This window comes from Falco naumanni, chromosome 6 (assembly GCF_017639655.2).
Source record: "Falco naumanni isolate bFalNau1 chromosome 6, bFalNau1.pat, whole genome shotgun sequence".
NCBI classification, from domain to species: Eukaryota; Metazoa; Chordata; class Aves; order Falconiformes; family Falconidae; genus Falco; species Falco naumanni.
The window spans coordinates 52,578,160-52,592,314 of NC_054059.1; the positions used below are offsets into that span (position 1 = coordinate 52,578,160).

Genomic DNA, 14,155 nt, shown 5'->3' on the forward strand with positions numbered 1-14,155 from the left:
AGCAAGAACAGTGCACTTTCTTCACCATGCTCACAAGACATGGGCACCAAGAACAGTCCTGACTGATGAAATATCCATCCCCAATGTTGTATCCACACTGATCCATCAGTTTTTGCTGACTGCATTTATGTGCACCATACCATAATTTGGTAGGCAGATTCCTTGTATTACTGTTCCATGATCAGCTGCATCCCTACACAATGGCCACTGGTCTCTATTTGCCTGCCCTCTCTGTTCGCCCTCTCTCTGTTGAACATAAAGGCGACATCTGATCGTCTACAGTGATATACTTAGTCTAACTTTTTAGGACAGTTTTTAGAAAAAAGTTTTTTATTTCAGTTTAACCATTTCTGCAGCTTGTGAAAGTTCTGGTCAATGCTTACAGAAATTGCATTAGTTTATGTACTTTCAATATCTCATTTGGATTCTTGTATCTGCAAATTTCTTTACATTCTTTTTTTTCTTACAACCATAATTGAAGCATTCTGGACTTTACTCCTGCAAACTTCTTTGTCTTGCTTATCAGTGAAGAGTTTACAGTGCATCTCCAGTTTCTCATTCCTATATATTATCCTACAGTTAAAAAGAGGGCCTCAAATTTTGAATGAAATTTAGCATCTATTTTAAACCCAGTACCTGTAGCAATGTATTTTAATCCATTCTGTCAGTTCCATCAGCACTACCACAAACAAAATGCAAAATGCAGATTAGAATAATTTTTCTCCCACTGCTGGACACTGGTAGCCATAATACATGAAAAATATTATTTGGACAGTTAGTTAAATGCACATATGCTTTAAATTTCATCTCTATAAATCAGGATACATTGGAACTGCCTTTTTTGGTCTTTGATCTTGTTTACAGTAGTTTGAGTGGCTAAATCAAGCTTGTTTATTCTCCAATCATGTTGTTTGTCACTCATCAAAAACTGCATTTATATTTGCAATTAACAAAGGTGGCAAATTCTTGGATATTAAGATTATAATTACGGTTAAACTTAGAGGCCAGTGATGCATAGCTGTAAAAATATATAATGAAGAGAGGGTTGTTATTTCAACAAAATCACAGCTAACTGCTTGTTACAAGTTTTTGTTAGAAGAAAAAACAGAGCTGGAACAGGACAGTACTGAATCGTGATTATATGCAAACCATCTGGTGTTAAAGATGTTAATTTTACAGCCCTTCAGAAACAAGTGAACATGGTAAGGTACTTCTGATAACAAATAGGGTGTTATTTTGGTTTAAAAAAATTCCTTGGATTATCTCCTAATCAAACACAAAAACACAAGAGCTCCTAAATGTCTGATCACTCACTTCAGAGAGCTAGCAGATTAAAAAATATGTTTTCACTTTATAAAAATGTGGACAATTTGTGTTTGTTATTCAACAGCATTCTCCCCCCCCCCACCCCCCGCCCGGTTTAGGGCCCAACCTCACTCCCAGCCAAATCAATAGAGAAACTAACCTGAATTTGGAATAGACACAATGCTAATAACAAAACAAGCATCACAAGTCGGTAACACTAAGTGGAATAGCATGCTTCTTCCATGTCCTTCCAGTCCATAACTTCCTTCTGCACTTGACAAACATGGGCTGTTCTCAAAAACAACAGAGACATATTGTTCTTGCTTCCTGTAAGATGATGTAACTGCAGTGCTGAATGGATTAACACTGATTCTGCATTTTGTGGAAAACGACATTATTTAGAAAAACACTGATTGCCATTCAGATTGTAGCAAGAAACAATAACCTACTGTATCTGGCAGATTAGCAAATATTAACTTTTCCCTGTAAATTAGGCTTTAGTTTCCTCATCATCTTCCCACCCATTTACCCATTTCTTATCAGCAGAAGCAAATGCCAGGCATATCTCCTCAAAAAACGGGACTGCTCAATGCAAAAGCAAACAGAGCCACCAAAGGTACTGCAGTGATGAGTTTTTCTAATTGTTCCAGAATTGATCCTCTGTCTACAGAAGTAATGGAAAACAACGACACAGGAGCAGGCTTCATGCCAACAAGTTGATTAGTCTTAACAAGATCAATTTTAACAGGATGGGCCTATTGATATGACAAATAAACATAAGTATGTACTGTACTATTTTTTCATTTCTCCTGTACCTATTTAATAGACCCCCGATAATAATAATAAAAGAATAAATCATCCAATTTCACAGTATTTCTGTTCAAAAACAGACTGCAGAAATCTCAACATCATTTCCTTTTCAAAACCATTTTTAATTTCTCAGAGATCCACTCTTGGCCTGCAAATAATCTGAAAGTTTGGAGTGTTCTCCCTTCATATGATGTGAAAGGGTCTTTCTCCTCGGCTGGGTGGCCTACCATACAAAGTTAGCACAGCTTTTGGCTATGTGCTGGATATTCCAACTATCTTCCTATTCTGTGAAGAAATATTTTTGCTCATCATCCAGGGTTTAAGTATTCTTTACAGGCAAATTCCAGGTGAATGTTTGAAACCAACATATTTAACCAACAGAGAGGGGCAGCTTTCCCGTTTCCAGACACAGCAGTTGCTGGAAGCAGCCACAGACCCCCCAGGGAACCTGAAGCCGTTTGTAAACACACAGACTGGGATGTTTAGGTGTGGACAATAGTAGCAGACAAGGGTTAAAATCCAAGGGCTACTAAATCCTGACACTGCTCTCAACTGCGCAGCAAACACCTGAAGCACTTAGTCCTGTCTAGCTAGTTAGGGCACGTGTATCGTTAAACAAAACAAACAAACAAAAAAGGAGTAAACGGTAAAAAACCCCTTTAACAGAGCCAAGTTTAACGCAGGGCCCTTACACGCGAGCTGCCCTCACGCACACATCGGCTCATCTCGATCGAACGAAAGCTCGTACGAAGGCTCCGGGGCGAGCCGGGGCTCCGGCGGCGGAAGGCGCAACCCGGACCCCGCTGTGAAGCGCGGACGCAGGCGCGTTCTGCGGCCGGGGTCGTGTTAAAAAGCAAAGCTCCGCGGGAGGCGGTGGGGAAGGGGCGTTCTCGGCCCCCTTCTCCTGGGGCGGCCCGGGCAGAGGGGTCCCCGCGCAGCGAACCCGCCCGGCGGCAGCGCCACCAGGCCGGAACGCCCTGCGTGGACGCGGCGGGCCCGGCCCAGCCGAGCCCGCCCCCTTGGCGGCGGGAGGTATCTCTGCCGGGGGCGGGGCCGGGGGCGGACCCCGGGGCGGGCCCCGGGGTTGGGGCCGCCTCAGCCCGCGCTTCGCAGCGGTCGTTGGGCCGGAGTGAGGGTGCTGGGGAGCGATCGCATAAGTGGTTCCTCCTCGCGGCCGAGTAATTTCGCTCAGGGAGAGTAAGCAGGCGGAGGAAGAGCGACGTCCTGGGGGCGGCAGGAGAAGGAGGCCGGGCTGCTGGGGGTCGGCTCGCCGGGTAGTCCCAGCAGGTGCGGGGGAGAAGGGAGCGGCGCGTCATGGTGCTGGCGGCAGACGTCGAGGGAGGCTGTGCTCGTCTCCCCGCCTCTGGCAGCCTTCGCTAGCGGCCGAGGGGGAGCCCCTCGCGTCCCCCCGGCCGCCTCTACACTCCAGCAGCTCGGCGGGACCGTTCCTGGGCGGGCGGCGGAGTATGGCATCCGCCTAACGCCGGCCAGCGCAGCAGAGCCCGGGACGCGCTGCCGCGGCGGCCGCTGCCGCTCCGCCGGGATGAGCGACAACAGCGAGGGGATCGTTAGCTTGCCGGTGCCGAGCCCTCCCGGCGGCGGACCGCACTGCGAGGAGGTGCTCGGCAGGCGGGGGCAAGGGGCTGATGCCGGCGCCCGTAGCCTCCTGCCCGACTTGACCGTGCCACCGCCCGGCACCCTCTGGGCTGAGGACGGCGCCGCCGCCGGCCCGAGCATCGCGGCGCGGGCCAAGGGTGGCCGGCGGACCGCCGTCACCTACGTGATCAACGAGGCGAGCCAGGGGCCGCTGCTGGCGGCGGAGAGCGGCGCCCTACAGAGCCTGCGGGAGGCGTGCGAGGTGGTGGGGGCCACGCTGGAGACCCTGCACTTCGGCAAGCTGGACTTCGGCGAGACGGCCGTGCTGGACCGCTTCTACAACGCAGGTGAGAGCGCCGGCAGGGGCTGATCGCCGCCGCGGCGCGGGAGTGGCTCGGCCCGGGCTCGCCGCCGCCTCCCCGCCGGGCCGCCCCGGGTTCACCGCGGGGCGGCGGGAGCAGGCGTGGCCCCCCCGCTGCGGGGTCAGCTGCGGTCGCGGAGCCCTCCGGGCTGAGCCGCGGGCTGTCCCCGCTGCCCCCGCTGCCCCCGCTGCCTCCGGGCTTCGGCGTCTGCCCTCGGGCGGCCGTGGCAGTTACGCGGCGGAGCAAAAGTGCGTCAGAGCCCGTCTCTGCCCCCCGCTAACGTGTTCTGGAGAAGAAGCTGTCAGCCGGCGTGCTGTGAATCAGCCTGGCAGCGCTGGTGATCCTTACCTGTGGGTTAAACGTGACCTGGCGTTTTTCTCCCGGTCTCCCAACAGAGTGCAGGGACGCACTTTTTGCCTAACACGCTGGGCTCTGGCTGAAGCAGGCAGGAGCTGCGAGGCCCCGGGAGCTTTGAAAAGCAGATTTGGCACCAGCCGTGTAGCTCGGCGATTTCTTTGTGCCTGACACGGTCTGGGACGCTCCGTGTGTTTGTGCTTGGAAGTTTGTGCTTCTGATGTTGGTTGCCTAAAACAGTTATGATGGATGGGCTTGAACAAAGAGCTACACGCACTGATCCAGTCGCTTTGCAAGAATACGCTGTGCCGCATCCTCTGGCCCCAGTTTGCCAGCTTTCCCAGCCATAAAATTGTAACACCTTCATTTGAAGGTGTGGTGACCCGAGGTTGTGGGTTATGGTTTACTTGGCCCCTTTTCAAAAAAACAATAAAAGAGCCTTTCCCAGTCTATTTTATTGACAGCTGTATGGTGTGAATGTAGAATAAAAATACTTGGTTGCTTCATTTGTGAAGACTTCATACAACTCAAACTATAGTACTGAATTAGTGTCATTTTTTGAAGCAGGAAAGTGACCTGACCTACAATGTCATGCTTATTGTATGGTATGGTTTTTGCGTGTTAAATACACACACACACAAAAAAAGGCACTTAAATGGTTTTGGCTGATATTGTAGTTTCCCCCTGTCCCCGGGGTGGGGTGAGAAAGAAAAAACAAAAAAAAACCCCACCAACCAACCAAAGCCCCTGGTGGTATTGTAGCCAGTTTCCACAAAGGACTGTTTGGCCTGGACATGCATATACATGTCATCTGTTTGAAACTGCAAGCTGTGCCTGTTGCACTGCTGCTTTCAGTTCAGTGAGGTGGGCAATTCGTTGTGCTTCTTGCAGGGTTGTGTCCTGAGAGGTAACATTCTCAGAAGTCAGAGGAGCCATCCTCACAGGTGCAAATAGGAAGGCATAGAGCTTCATTGTAGAACGTACACTCTCCACATACAGAGAAGAGAGTCTTCAGATTTCAAGCACCCTGACACCTCTTCATTTGAGGGCTGGTGAAACCTTAGAGTTTCCTTTGGTTCTGTTGTGAGAGCTGCCGTGCAGAGAGGCTCACAGAGTTGAATTATCTGTGATCGTTTTGTGCCTCTTATGTTGGTTAACTTTTAGACTCTGAGCTGTGCAATAGAGAGGGTCTCAGTAGTTCACGGAGACTTTTCTTGTAATGGAAGATTTGACTTGAAGTGGGCCCCTTTTAATTCTGGCAGTAGGCATCTGGCATATAGTGCTGCATAGCTGCACACTTATGTAATATAGCTTGCTTATTTGAATGGCTTTTGAGCAAACTGTAAATGTGAAAACATTACTTATTCTTTCAGTACGGTTTGGCTGTGGGAAATTAATCAAAGTGCTGCAAACCAGGAAAAATACTTTGCCATTCTGCTTTACTAGAAAAGCCCATAAACAAACATGTAAATAATTAGGAGCATTTATCACATCCAGCTCCTGGGCTGAAGAAAGCAGGACATAGGAGTTCGTGTTTGCTCCACATATACTCTGTACTGTCTGAGCTGACGAGTCATAAACCAGCTGCGATCTCAAAACTGTGTTGTGCTGCTGGCTCTAAGGCTGAACTTAGGTCTGGAAGGAGCTGTGAGTTTTCATACTTGTTGCTTTATTCCTGTTTCATTTTATACACTCTCTCTCTATGTATTTTTAAGAACATTTAGTTGTTCTCCAGAAACTTCAAGTGAATGAAAAAATGTGTCTCAGGTTAGGAGCAGAACAGCATTTGAGAGTAGAAGCTGTGCAAGCTGAAGAATGTAAATGTGGAGCAGCATAGGGAATGGTCATGAAGAGTGTAACTAGTGCACAGATTATTTTTTTTTTTTAACTGCTTTAACAGGGTGGTGGGGTGGAGTGTTTGTAGGTGACCTGAACTCTTTCCATATTCCCCTTCTTGTCCTCGTTTGCTGTGAGCTTTCAGTGATCAAAGATGGTATTAGCAATATTGACAAAGAACATCTACACACTACATTATTTTAAAGAAGTAGTGTATGAAACTACTACGGCATGACTAAATATCAAATAAGAATTCATCAGTAAAAGTACTTTTAGATTAAGTAACAGTTAATTGGTCTTATTCAAGGTATCAAGTCTTACTGGACTCATTGCAAAAGCCAACTAAGTTACAAGAGTAAGGAATGATGCGTTTTCATGAAGGTTTGGAAAATCAAACTTATAACTGTGTTTGAATGAAGTAAAACAATAAACCTCTCAGCTCTCATAATGCATGTAAATCAACTGTGATTTAGGGGGAGAGAAGAACTACAGTGTAACCTATCTGTCCATCATCAAGCCTTCCCTTCTTAATATCTTATTTCTGTTTTGTATAATATAGTCTGAACTCTTGGTGACCCCAATGTAGGTTCACTTCATGCCTTTCACTGCTTCAAAGAGAACTTCAGGGAGTATTAAATAAAATCTCACATGTAAATACTCATCACCTGCTCTAAATGTAGATTAGCCTACTAATAATCTTCTTTTGCTGGATTCAACTGATGGTCCTTAAATGCTGAGACATAATTAGTAGTGCATATGATTAGTGAGTAGATCTCAGCTATGTATAATTGATTCATTCAAGCACCAAATGTTAAGAGTGAACTTATTCTAGCATTTCTGCTTGCATGATTTAAATTCTGCTTGATTTCAGGAAAACAAAAAATTGCTTCTGGAGAAACCGGTGTGAAATCAGCCCTAGAAACTGTTGGAAAAGTGTTTCTCAAAAATAAAGATTTCAACATTTATCACCTTTTTCTTCATTTAAAGAGATAGTTAGGTGAGAAGAGGAAAATCTAGTCTGGTTTCTAGCAAAATTCAGTGTATCTGGGTTTGATCAGCTGTCTCAAGGGCTTTTTTCCTTCATGAAGAGGATACTTAAGAGTTTTTCTCCTCCTGCCTTGTATTAAGGTGAATTGCTAGTCTCTCTGAAATTCAGCTTAATTTCAGAACAGTTCAGGATTGTTCAGAAGAGGCAGTTTGAAGCCTGCCAAAATATAGCAGGGAAACTTTTCTACAGTGCATTAGACAGTCGTGGTGTTTTAACAGTTACTGTAACCATTGATATTTGTAATTAAATTATATTGTCTCTACATTATACTGACCGGATCTCATGTTCTAATGAGCTTTTATTTGTTTGGTTTTTTTTTGTTTTCCTTTGATTGCTCAGTTCCTTTTGAAAACAGCCATAAATGTGTAGAGTACTTAGAGTCTGTTTGGCTTAAGTAAGCATTCTTTTTTTTTTTTTTATTTCCCATCTTTTTTTAGGCAATTGAAATTAGGATGATTTGCTTTCTGTGCAGATCTTTACACAGTCATTTTGTGTTACACAGATGCATCAAGGAGTAGTTGAACAGAGTGTTTTAGAAAAAAAAAAAGGTAAAAGTACTGTAAAAGGAAAAAATAGCATGAATCTAATCTGGGTCAGCTCTTCATGGGGGGGGGAAGCTCTAAGTCAAGGTAATTTCACGCAGGCTTTTAGGATTAGGCAGGTTTTTGTCAATTAAAGAAATGACTCATTTGACTTGTAATCTGGCATTTACTTTTAAATTGTATCGATTTTAAAGGGCAGGGTAAATTAGGGGTGAGCGTTCAGTTGACTAGCAAGACAAGTAGTGGTGTAGAAGTGTCAAAACTAGGATCACCGCTAACAAAGAGAGGGTTTTGGAATGATCTGTACAATACAGTACTGCAAAGGTAAAAGCTGTGATTTTTCTTCTTGAAGAGTTTAGTAATGTCATGTTTTAGAGTTGGAGAGAAGCCTTACTGGAAGTTTGTCTTTACCTAGAGTACCTTGCACCTTCTTTTGGAGAAACTGGCATTGACTTACAGTGCATGGATGGAGGGCCCCTTTGTTTAGTGTTTCCAGATGTGTGTTCCTCCTTGTTTGTCTGCTGTGAAAGATTAAGCTACAGAACATCTTCACCTTGTGATTGTAAAATTATTTTTTTGGAATAATGGTAATTTGTCAGAAGCACATTATCAAGCATTCTGACTCTTGTGTACAGTCTTGGAAGGACTGAGAAGGTAAGAAACAGCCCACAGTTGGTGACTGAGGAGAATCTGGGCTTTCTAATCTGTGCAGTCACTTGGTTTAGAGTGGTTCTCAAGATAAACAGTTTGACTGACGTGTTTGTCATATAATCTTTCCTTGTAACTTTAATGTCTTATATTGGGGAATTTCCTTTTCTTCAGGTTCTTATACTCAAGTTTCATGAACCAATGGCCCTTATGATGATACTTTGTTCTAACTGTTGTGTGGGGTTATTGACATAATTCCCCAGAACAGCAATGACTGACTAAAATAGAGTTCATTGAATAAGAAATAATGAAATAGGTTTAGTCTCTTTTATCTTTGTTTCTGGAAGGCAGCGTTGTTGCTTTTATAATTCATGCAGGCTTGGGCTAGAAATGGTCAGTGTCAGTTTACTGGGCTTAGAAACATACTGTGCAGTGGCATACAAAATGACAGAATCTTCAGAGAGCCAGTACAGTCACTTGTGTGACAGTTAACTTTGCTCAGAAGATGTTGTACACCTACATTTTTTCTGCAGACTTTATAGAACGTTTGTGGATTATGCATTTATAAACATCTGCAGGCACACAGTAAAGCAGTGCCAGGACTCTACTGCTTTCTTGCAGTTTCTTCCTGTTTTTCTCTAAATATGCTAAATTATATGATGCTAAATTGTTTTTTGAAGTAATTTATGCCTTTATGTAAGTTTCCTGGAAGTTTTGTGATTGTGACACACTAATGCAGACTCTCTTATTAAACCCCAGAAGAGGTGGTGATTTGTTGTAAAACTGGCGTTCTTGATTCCAGTAGTTGACGTGAATGTTTTCAGTGGTAAAAAGCAGCATGCTTCCTACCATATTAGCTGTTTGTAGGAACAAAAAACCAGTACTGGAGAGAGTAACTGCAAGCTTTATTCTATTCCACGTTGTCTGTCAGAATGATTAGGTGTTTTTCACCACCTCTTTTCTCTGTACTTCCCGATTAGTATTTTTTATTTCACTAACAGAGTTTTGTCAGACACTTGAAATTCTGCACATGCTTTCTGTGATTATGCAGCACTTGCATTCATCACTAAAAAAAAAAAAAGTGGAGTTCCACTGTTGGTGGAACTCATGTTGAAAGCTTTGCATTTCAGCAGCACTATGTTGAGACTGATCAGTTGGAGCAAGAAATGCCTAGTAATTTAATAGTGCAGAATAGAGTTGATGATTATAGCCATACTTTCAAGATAGATGTGTCAGGAGTGTGAGGTATTATAAGTACAGAATCTTTGTGTCTGAAAGCAAATTGTGTATTGTAATATTTAAATGGAGTGGGTTATAAAGCTCCTTTTGACTCTAGATATTGATTCTGGACTCTATTAGGAGGCAGCATTAGAAACCTAAAACAAATATATGGCACATCTTCAACATAAAACATTATTTCATTCTGAAGCATCTGAATGTGATCTACATCTAAAATGAAAATAATGATGAGTCTGGAAAAAAATCCTGATATAAAGTTTCTTTTGTGTTTTTATAGTTAGTGCTAGTGGAGAGCTTCTGAATTTATGAAGAAATTGTGGGATTTGCGATGATATTCATAAATACTTCCATTGCTGAACAGCTGTAAATTTTATAACCAGATTCCAGTATTGGTCCTGTATGCATAAATTCCATCAGGCTGCCTGTCAATAGGTGACTGGAAGACTGATACCCTATCAGTTCCTGTATGAAGTAGGAGCACAGCACATGCATGGAGGACGTGTGTGGAATGGATGCATGAGGGCTGTGAGACCCGAGTTCTCTTCCAAACTTAGTCACTGGCCTGCCATAACTGTTTCTAGCTCTGCTGTGCAGCAAGAGCTTCCTTGGGCCTCTTCCCCAGCTGAGAGGCTTGTACAGCATCTAGTGTGGGTGCCCTGGGCACAGGACTGTGATACTAGGGTGAATTTGCAGCCATTTCTACAATGTAAATAGTATGAAGGGTATGCTCTTGCAGTGTTTATTTACTAAATCTCCCAGTGATATCAGTGAGACACCTGGATAGACATTCCACATCCACAACTCATTGTGAGGCATCTGTATGAACAGACATCATAAAAGTATATTCCCTGGGGAGGAAGAGGCTGAATGGAGCTAGGTAAATGCTTTGTGAGAGTAATGCAGAAGAAAGCCTATAACTGATTTTTCTGCAGTTTGCATTTCTGTAGCTCTGAACAGGATGTGTCATACAGAAATGACTCCTGAATTTACCACAGCCATGATAAGAATTTGACTTCTCTTTTTAGTTGCTTTCTAAAGTAAGAAGCACAATGCAAAAAGCTATAAATGTAGCAAGTGATGACAGAATGAAACAAATTGTGTTAAAGTCTAAAGGATCAAGTGAAAAGTCGAAAAGGCCTTAATACATCATTTACACCATTATCCTCAATGAATTTTCCTATCTGTGATGGTCTTAAATAAAACTAAGCAAACGAAAGTTTCAGTTTTATGGCAGTTCATTTTATTTTGTTTCTCAGTAGAGAAAAGCTGCATTTTAAGCATATTATGTAGTGCTGATCATTTAAACTTGTTCCTTCCTTCCGCTTCCAGCCCCTCAGTCCTTTGGAACAGTCACTGTGTAGAACTGCTGTATTTGCATGCACAGGTAACCTGCAAGTTGTATTTGCAAGTTCTGCCCAAAGAAACTGAAAAAAACCCTGAAGTGGCTCAGCAATGATAGGGATTTTGTACATTTGTAGTTAATAAAACAGAAGTTGTTGCTGGGATTCCTATCTTTCATTGTAGGCTCCCTGCTTTAGATTGTCCTTGAACAGCCCCTGTCCACAGTAGTGTCCTGCTGCTTATTTTGTATGGCTTCTCTGCGGGGTTATATTCAATGATACAGGCACACTCAGAAGTACAGTGTTTATTAGAATGAGATAGGCCTGTGAAGCAGTCAGTAAAGTCATCTTGTACAGCAGAATGTGTGTGTGACAGATGACAGCAGAATCTGTTTTGACAATTGGGGAATTTTCTGGTAATCACTGATGGGTAGATTTCTGTAAGAAGTTTGTAATTGTTTGTATTTCAAGAGAAAAAGAACCTCAGGCTGAGCTTGACACACAGCACAGGCTGCTTCTTTTTAGTGTATATTACTTTTTTTCCTCGTGAGACCAAATTTATTCGTTGACTGGAACAGATATAATTCTTCTTTCAGTTACGAAGAGCTGCTGATCAACTACTAACAATGGCATGCCGGAGTTGAATTCTCTTTTAAATCGTGTCAGCCTGTATTCATAACCTTTGAGATGCGCTTAGATGCCACATGGGGCTTAAAGAATTCCCACAGACTGACTCATTTGAAGTCAGTGGGAATCAGCACTCATTCAAATCCCACAAGAAATGTACGTTTTGATTTAGGAACTAGATATCCTTGTAAAAAATTGGCTCTGCACTTCCCTCTTACTGTAATAAAGTAAATTACTTGCTCTGGGACTTACTTGATGATGGCATTTGTAGATGTCTCTTGCAGATAGTGCACTCTGAAAGCACCAGCTGCTTACTCACCCAGTGGCGAAGACAGCTTTTCAGTGATGTCTTCACGGAAGAGTTATCCACAGCTCTTGCAGGGAATTTTATCTGCTCTTCCTCTTTACGCAGTACCTGTCTAACAGAGGTATAATGCTGCTTTCAGGACAGTCTTTCTGACTTCCTAGAGACTATAGACTGAAACCTGCAGTCTGTGAAGTGTCAAGATGCAGGTTGAATATGAAATAAATAATTATCGAGAGTTGAAAGTCCTCCAACACCTTCCTTGTTGCTTCCAACAGAAGTGTATTCTGCAGTGTGCGTGAGTGCCCGAGTCAGTCATCTGGCTGTAGCGCAGAAAGCCCTGGGTGTGAACAAGGAAGACTCAGTGATGTACTAAGGGGAAAGGAATGTTTGTACCACTGTGGGAATTCATGTACAGTTTTGAAGTGGGGCCCTTCCTGCTTGGGATAAATTTATCCAGTTACGTTGACACAGTAGCAAAGTGCTTCGTTTAATTCCACCATATAGGCACACCCATAAGGTAAAAGCTCCTGCTTCCACTGCTCCCCCTTCAATAAGATTTTTACAGCTACATGGACTTTTAAAAACACAATAGTACTGTTTTTTCTCCTCTAGAGGGGAAACATGCTAGCTGTATACCAAACTTTGTGTTTTATTGGTTTATTACTGCCTTTCAATGCAGTATTTAAGGTAAGATTTCTCAGCCTTCCCTCCAGGAACCTTATGGGTGCTTCATATGAAAATGGATTTACTTTAATCTGAATGTACTTGTGCTGACCGCTGTTTCTGCTTCCGTGTGCTGGCAATAACACAGCATGATGGTGAAAGCCAGGTTTTGGTTGTGTGCTGCATCCTGTCTTCACCCGCTCCTGGCAGCTCATGCCCTCAGTGAAAGTGACGTGTGGCATCTGTGGAGAAGGGCAGAAGCTATTTGCTTCCTGAATGTAACCTTGTCTTCCAGATCACAGTTGGAAATGAGAGGGTTTTGCCAGGCGGTTGGTGTGAGGAACTGGGAATCCTTCCAAGTCTTCTTGGGAGTGAGATTTGGTCAGTTCTGAACACCATCACCATTCCTGGGTCAAGTGCAATTGCAAAAGGCTCAGTAACACTGTCCTGGCCACTTTCACTGGGGAAAAAGTTGTTAACTGTATAAATAAACTGAAGTCCTGTTTATTTATGCTCTCTGTTTCCTTGAGGTCAGTTTCAATTTTTGTTTTCTGCAGAGCTGAGCTCCACTGGTACTTCATATAATAATAAATATACTTCATATGATATTTGGGAGTCCTTTAATGCGTAGCCTCTTACAAATGTTTTCAGTGACCTTGATAATCATGCAGACTGCTGTGTAGAAACTATTTTATTTGCTTATGATGATGGAACCTATTTCAGGAATTCATTGAATATTTGTATATTATTTACATTTCAAGACTGTGAAGTGTGTGCTTTTCTACCTTCCACAACTGTTCTTTATGAGTGTGTGCTAATCAGGAGAGGAACAGAACTTCTTGACGACTGGTTTATTTTTTCACTCTGAGACTGTGTATCTCAAAACCTGGGTGGTTCTAGTTTTGCTTTATTTCTGCTGGAGGTTTCTATTCCTTTTATGTCTTTCAGGGCTGTCACTGAATTTGGGAATTTTTCTGATTTAATAACCAGGAGTAACGACTCTGGGTATAGTGAGTGTTGCATATGTGAAGCATAGGAGAGATTGCAGGGCAAACCAGGAAAAAAAAGCGGCACTTCCAATGGGTTAACAGTTGGACTTTATGTTATTAGAGGTCTTTTCTAACCTAAATTATTCTATGATTCTATGAAAATATTCTGTACAGTAACAGCATTGCTGTACAAAGCAGGATTTACTGTTTTTTTTTCAAAAGGATGCTGGCAGATGGAGGGGAAGAGCGTGGTCCTGAGTACTGCAGCTCTAGAGGGCGGAAGGGAGGAAAGGCATTAATTACCCTTGTCATGTGAGCAGGCTGATGTGGCCAATGCTGTTGTCTTGGAGGAAGTGCTGGGATCTTGCAGAGCTGCTTCTGCTCTGTTCTTGAGGGATTATGCTCTTTCCTGCCCCTAGATCAGAGTGAGCAGAGGACTGTTTGTTTTTTTGGTTCCCCCCCCCCCCCCCCCCCCCCCCCCTTTTCTAC

General features: G+C 43.4%; 1 protein-coding gene across 1 annotated transcript in view; it reads left to right on the plus strand.

The window, feature by feature from the left end:
* Positions 1–3,200: 3,200 nt before the first annotated feature.
* The window catches only part of MAP3K5 (mitogen-activated protein kinase kinase kinase 5), a 107,969-nt gene continuing 97,014 nt past the window's right edge, over positions 3,201–14,155 (plus strand). The window contains exon 1 of the mRNA XM_040598352.1: positions 3,201–4,058. Coding sequence (XP_040454286.1) covers positions 3,659–4,058 — 400 coding nt within the window. The 5' untranslated portion in view covers positions 3,201–3,658. The remainder of the gene's footprint in view (positions 4,059–14,155) is intronic.